Here is a 6039-nt window from a genome sequence, read left to right as displayed (position 1 = left end):
CGTCCGACGACGAGGAGGAGATATTGGCTGCCGTGTTGGTTCATCGCCACCTCAACAGCCAGCGTCCGTTGTTTCGTGGCTCCATTCCAGGCCACCTTCCGGCGTTGAATCGCAACCGAGAGAGCGGGCATTTCCTTCTCTGGAAGGACTACTTTGATACAAAAAACCCGTTGTTCAAACATCATAAATTCCGCCGCCGGTTCCGTATGAGTAGGCATGTTTTCAACCGTATTAGAGAGGGAGTGGTCGGCTATGATGGCTACTTCGAGTGCAAAGAGGATGCCGTCGGCAAGATTGATTTCTCCTCTTATCAGAAATGCACTGCCGCCATCCGAATGCTTGCATACGGAGTGCCCGGTAATCTCATTGATGAGTATGTCCGTATGAGCGAGTCTACATACCTAGAGTCCCTGTATAAGTTCTGCAAGGCTGTGATTGCTGTGTTTGACCCTGAGTACTTGAGAGAGCCGACAACTGAAGATACAGCCCGTTTGTTGGCGATGAATGCCAGCAGGGGCTTCCCGGGGATGATTGGCAGTATAGACTGCATGCACTGGGAGTGGAAGAACTGCCCTTCTGCTTGGCAAGGGTAGTATAAGGGACATGTCAGGGCTTGCACTGTCATACTAGAGGCCGTGGCGTCTCAAGATCTCTGGATCTGGCACTCTTTCTTTGGCATGGCTAGATCACATAATGATGTCAACGTGCTTTAGCGCTCGCCGGTGTTTGCTAGGCTTACCGAAGGCAACAGCTCACCGGTGAACTTTACTGTCAACGGCCACAACAACGACAAAGGATACTATTTGAGTGACGGTATCTATCCTCAGTGGACCACTATTGTCAAGACAATACCCAACCCTGTCGGAGAAAAAAGGAAAAGATTTGCCCAAGAGCAAGAGAGTGCTAGGAAGGATGTCGAGCGTGTCTTTGGTGTTTTGCAATCTTGATGGGGCATTGTTCAGTATCCTGCTAATACTTGGAGCACGCAGAAACTATGGAAGGTGATGACTGCTTGTGTGATCATGCACAATATGATCGTAGAAGACGAGCGTCCGGAACGTCTGTACGATCAAGGCTTTCAGTTTCAGGGTGAGAATGTTATGCCTGAGCATGGAGTAGCGGCAACATTTGAGCAGTTCACTCAGTTTCATGAAGACATGCGTGATTTGGAAACTCACGTGCAATTGCAGAATGATTTGGTTGAGCATATGTGGACTCATATTGGCAACCAATAAATGTATCTTTTTTTATTCGTTTGCAAAACTATGTAAAACATTTTTATTTGTATTTGGCTTGTAAAACTATACTATTTATTTGGGCGGCGGAACTATTTGGCTTGTTTTAAACATTTTCATTTCACAATATCTTTGAATGCAAAATCAATGTAAAATTAGGTGGCCAGCCGGCCACGCCTGCACATATGGATCGACGCGTTGGGCGCGCTGCCGACCCATATCAAAAACAGGGCGGACGGCCGATCCAAACAATTAAAAAGCGGACGAAATCGCCGTCCGTTTGGGTCGGCCCATTGGAGTTGCTCTTAGCACATGTTCCAAGACAGGTAGGTGTGGTTGACACTTGAGGCCACTTGATGCACTCTGCAGTCTCCACTCGGTTTGGCCAGGCAGGCAACAAGTGCATCATGCATGCCACAGCCCACAGCCCACAGCTGTATGTCCGAGCCGTGCCCGGGCAAGCCACACTCGAATCAAGGCACTATTATTTTATGCTAACACTGTACGCCCAAGGCAAAGACGCAGCGTCGAGTCGACTACCTTAGTAGGAGTAGCACACAGGATGCTTCCTTGCTTGGATTTTCTTACGCTATTATTTGCTCCGTATGCATTATTGCCAAACGTACGACCGCGGATTGTATATGCCACTGTTTTGTCAGAGTATCGCTGTGATGTGAACGTAATGCTTCATTACTTGTGTTCCACCAGTAAACAAATCCATGGACGAGGCACACACTGTTTTGGGCTGTGGCTTTGCGTCCTATAAGTAGAAGTAGCCCGTCGGAGCATCGACCAGACCAGTGAGCGCAGCACACAGATCAGCACTCAGCAACAAGCCTCGCGTCGCAAACCAAACCATCGACCGGAGGAACCGACTGAGCTAGGAGGAGGTTCGCGGAGAAACTAGCCGTACGTGGCAATGGTGAAGACCGCGGCAGCAGGGAGCAATGGCGGTGGCGCCGTGGCGGCGAAGCAGCAGCAGCAGCAGCAGCTTGGTGGGAAGATGAGGACGTACAAGGGGGTGCGGATGAGGAGCTGGGGCGCGTGGGTGTCGGAGATCCGGGCGCCGGGGCAGAAGACGCGGATATGGCTCGGCTCCCACTCCACCGCCGAGGCCGCCGCGCGCGCCTACGACGCCGCGCTGCTCTGCCTCAAGGGCGCCGCCGCCGCCGCCGACCTCAACTTCCCCGTGCGCTTCCCCTTCGACCTCCCCGCCGCCGCCATGTCGCCCAAGTCCATCCAGCGCGTCGCCGCAGCCGCCGCCGCCGGGGCCAGCGCTAATGCGTTCGACTTCGCCGCCGGGGCCGACGACAGTCCCAGCGCCGGCGCCGTCACCCCGGAGTACTGCAGCTCCTCCAGCAATAATGCCTCGCCGGTGAGCTCCCCGGAGACGGCTAGCAGCGGCGCCGCCGACCTCGACGGCGTAGACCTCCTGGGTTACGGTTACAGCCAGTGCTCGCTCGCGGAGATCGAGGCCTTCTTCCAATCGCCCAAGTGCATGGAGTACGCCATGATGGACCCGTGCAGCGCGTTCTTCGCTCCGTCGCCGATGGCCATGGAGGACGAGTGCAGCTGGGAGGAAGGAGGCGACATTGCGCTCTGGAGCTTCTCAATGGACTGAGCTGGAGTCCGGCAAGCCGGAGCACCGAAGAAACTGACAACTCAAGCGAAGACCACAACTGGTCATGCATGGTGATAACTATACTTGATTCCATATAAAAATTGATGTGATTCTTTGTACACAGCAACAATAAGGTAGTTGAGCGTTGTGGGGGGAGCTCTCGTGGAGCTACATGTTTTAAGGCAGCTTCCATGGAGTTAACCTCCCTTCAATTGCTTGTTACATCCATGTTAAAGAACCTGCTTTGCAATTGCAAGCATATATTTCTTTTGGAACAACGGGCCCTCTCGTCAACTGTGTGGGTGTCTGGACTATTCACTTCGAATGATAAGGGATTTCAGCAAGGTTTTCATGCTTATCCAGAAGAGTGCACCGCTACAATTTTTGTGCGGATTTTTGAAGCTTTATCTGGAGTTGGACTCGGCCACAAGGACATTTAGGGGGTTAATTCTTTTTCACACTACATGGGAGGAGGGGGTCAATTTAATCATGCCCCCGTAAAATAAAAATAAAAATAAAAATTAATCATTCACCTTTGATGTCGCCTGGATCGAGCTGAACAAGGCCACAAGGACCTTCTTGCGCTCATCTGAAAGTGATGAGAGCGACTAGCTGACAGATACCCCTTTGGGGGCAACCACAACGGTCATTTTCCTTTTCTTCAGTTATTTCCCTTTTAATTGTTTTCTTATTTTTTTATTTTTTATTTTACTTTTCTCCTTTGGTTTTTTGTTTGTTTCTCATTTTATTCCATTTTATTAATATTTTTCATGTTTCTTCAAATTTTCAAATACATTACAACTATCTTTTTAAAATATGTGTTTTTCTATGTTTGATTTTCTTTCATACACATTGTATATTTTCAGTATACATCAACAACATTTTTTCAGTAGATGTTTAACATATTTTAAAATATTGTATTAGATGAATATATTTTTCATGCACATTGTATATTTTTTATAAATTAGAAACATTTTTTTGTAGATGTTTGAAAATTTTAAAATACGTGATTAATATTTTATTAAATATGTTTGATGATTACATTTTTCTACACATTTTATATATTAGTTACATATTTTTATACAAATGTAAATTTTATAAATATATTATTAACATATGTTTTTGATACTCAATCGACATTTTTTAAAAAATTATGTTTTTTTTAACACAGTACAAACGCAAGCGCTCATATAAACGCGCATACACTCACCCCTATGAATGCACACACGCACACCCTACCCCTACGAGCACCTCCGAGAGACTGAGCCGACATATCATCTTGAGATTTTACGAAGTCACCGTAGGCGCCTCGTAGTCGACGGGAACGTCTCCTCCCACTGAAAGTGTACCGCCGGAATTCCTGAAATAAATCCAGGATAAATGCGAACAACAGGATTTTATGTTTTGATGTTTATTTTTTTAATACATGTTCTACATTTTTCATATACATCAAGAACATTTTTTTATTTCTACAAAATACGGTGAGACATATTGTGCTAAGAGATCATCTCTTAAATAAGAAAAGACAAGTATTTTCTTATGATTTCTTTTTCGTCCATCTCAACATTTATCCTATGTGGCACTCCTAATATATCACCATTGTACATGCCCCAAGTGATATAGTCGCGCCCCTCGTACTTGGCGCCTTATTCGCTATTTGTTGAAGGAGTGACCGCACGATGCCCGCTCGTGGGCCGACCCGATAAAGGGGCAAGCGTCTCGCATGGTTGACTTGACGAGTCGACCATTGACGAGTGACACAGTTGACAGTTAAACTTTTAAAAAAAGTTTAGTAAACTCGAAAAATAGTTTGCAAGATTTAAAAAGTTTGAGAATCTGAAAAAACATGAAGAATGACAAACTTCATGATTTTTTTTATTTTTCTGAATCAAGAATGTTAAAAAGTTCATAATTTTGGGAAAAAAAACTGTTAGAGGATTAAAAAAATCATGAATTTTAAAAGTAATTGGCTCTGAAGGCATCGAATAGGGTTTGACTTTGATTTCAGGATTTCCTAATCCTCACATAGGGCGATGGAGGCCGAGCAAACGCGCAGGAATGCTCCCTGTGTGGCTGCCACCACCAGAGCGGTAAATGCGCACCAACCCATGCGACTTTAGTCCAGCCTAGTGCGCGTGCAGGTTGCTTTATTGGAGTTTTTTCTATTTCCTTTCTTTTTTTGGCACCTTTCCTTTTTTATTTTAACAAAATTCAAATAATATTCAAGAAAAAATTGAACAAATATTCAAGATTTTTTTAAAAATGTTTGTGATTATATAAATATTCATAAAATTTGATTTCAAAAAATATTTATTTTTTAAATGTCCATGGATTAAAAAGATGTGCAGAATTTTTAAAAAGTTTGTGAAACAAAAAAATCTCTCCGAAATAAAAAATGTTCATGAATTTCCTAAAATGCTCACGAAGTAAAACTATGTCACAAATTAAAAATATATGTGAATTAGAAAATTGTTCATGATTTTTTAAAAATGTGCGGGTTTTCAATAAATGTTAACAAATTACAAAAAATATTCAAAAAATATTCAAAAATTAGAAAATGTTCATGAATTCATTTATTAAGGAAAAGGGAGAAATTGCCATCTAGTTACTGTTATGAACTTATAGTCCAAGGAGGACTACTCACAAATGGACATGATGTCAACAAGGTTGATGTAGGTGATCTCCACGATGAATTCCCCCTCAGGCAAGTAATGGAACATGCCTCCAAACTAGATCTCCATGGAACATAGAGAGGTGGTGTCGATGAAAAATCCTCGATAAATAGTTCAACTTTTTTGGGTAAATACAAAGGCAGGGGTGACGAGAGGTGGTAGAGGCGCCTCCTCTCGGGCACACGCGCCCCCTTCGTGCAACTAGTGGCTAGGCAGTGCCGACCTACCATGTGGGGCCCATAGGGGTCCTTGGTGGGGCCGGTGACCTCCAGCTACATTTTCTCTTAAATCTTCTTGATGTATTTTTCTTTGTTTTTTTGTCTCTAGAAAATTGATTTTGAAAAGCCCAAAAAAGAAAACAACAACTGACACTCCGCACCGAATTAATAGGTTAGTCCAGAAAAAGATAAATGATGATGCTAAAATTATGCCATTATGATATTAATATGGCATGAGGCAATATTAAATATTATAGACACGTCTATGACGTATGACACGCGCAACCCCTACT

At 44.2% G+C, this 6039-nt stretch overlaps 1 protein-coding gene across 1 annotated transcript; it reads left to right on the top strand.

The window, feature by feature from the left end:
* Positions 1-2045: 2045 nt before the first annotated feature.
* On the top strand, positions 2046-3068 carry LOC119331073 (ethylene-responsive transcription factor ERF014-like). Its single transcript, XM_037604251.1, has one exon. It carries the CDS (start codon positions 2155-2157, stop codon positions 2854-2856), a length of 702 nt encoding a protein of 233 aa, XP_037460148.1. The 5' UTR covers positions 2046-2154; the 3' UTR covers positions 2857-3068.
* The last annotated feature ends 2971 nt before the right edge of the window (positions 3069-6039 follow it).

This window comes from Triticum dicoccoides, chromosome 7A (genome assembly GCF_002162155.2).
Source record: "Triticum dicoccoides isolate Atlit2015 ecotype Zavitan chromosome 7A, WEW_v2.0, whole genome shotgun sequence".
NCBI lineage: Eukaryota > Viridiplantae > Streptophyta > Magnoliopsida > Poales > Poaceae > Triticum > Triticum dicoccoides.
The sequence above is the reverse complement of the archived record's forward strand: the minus strand, read 5'-3'. Positions and strand labels throughout refer to the sequence as shown.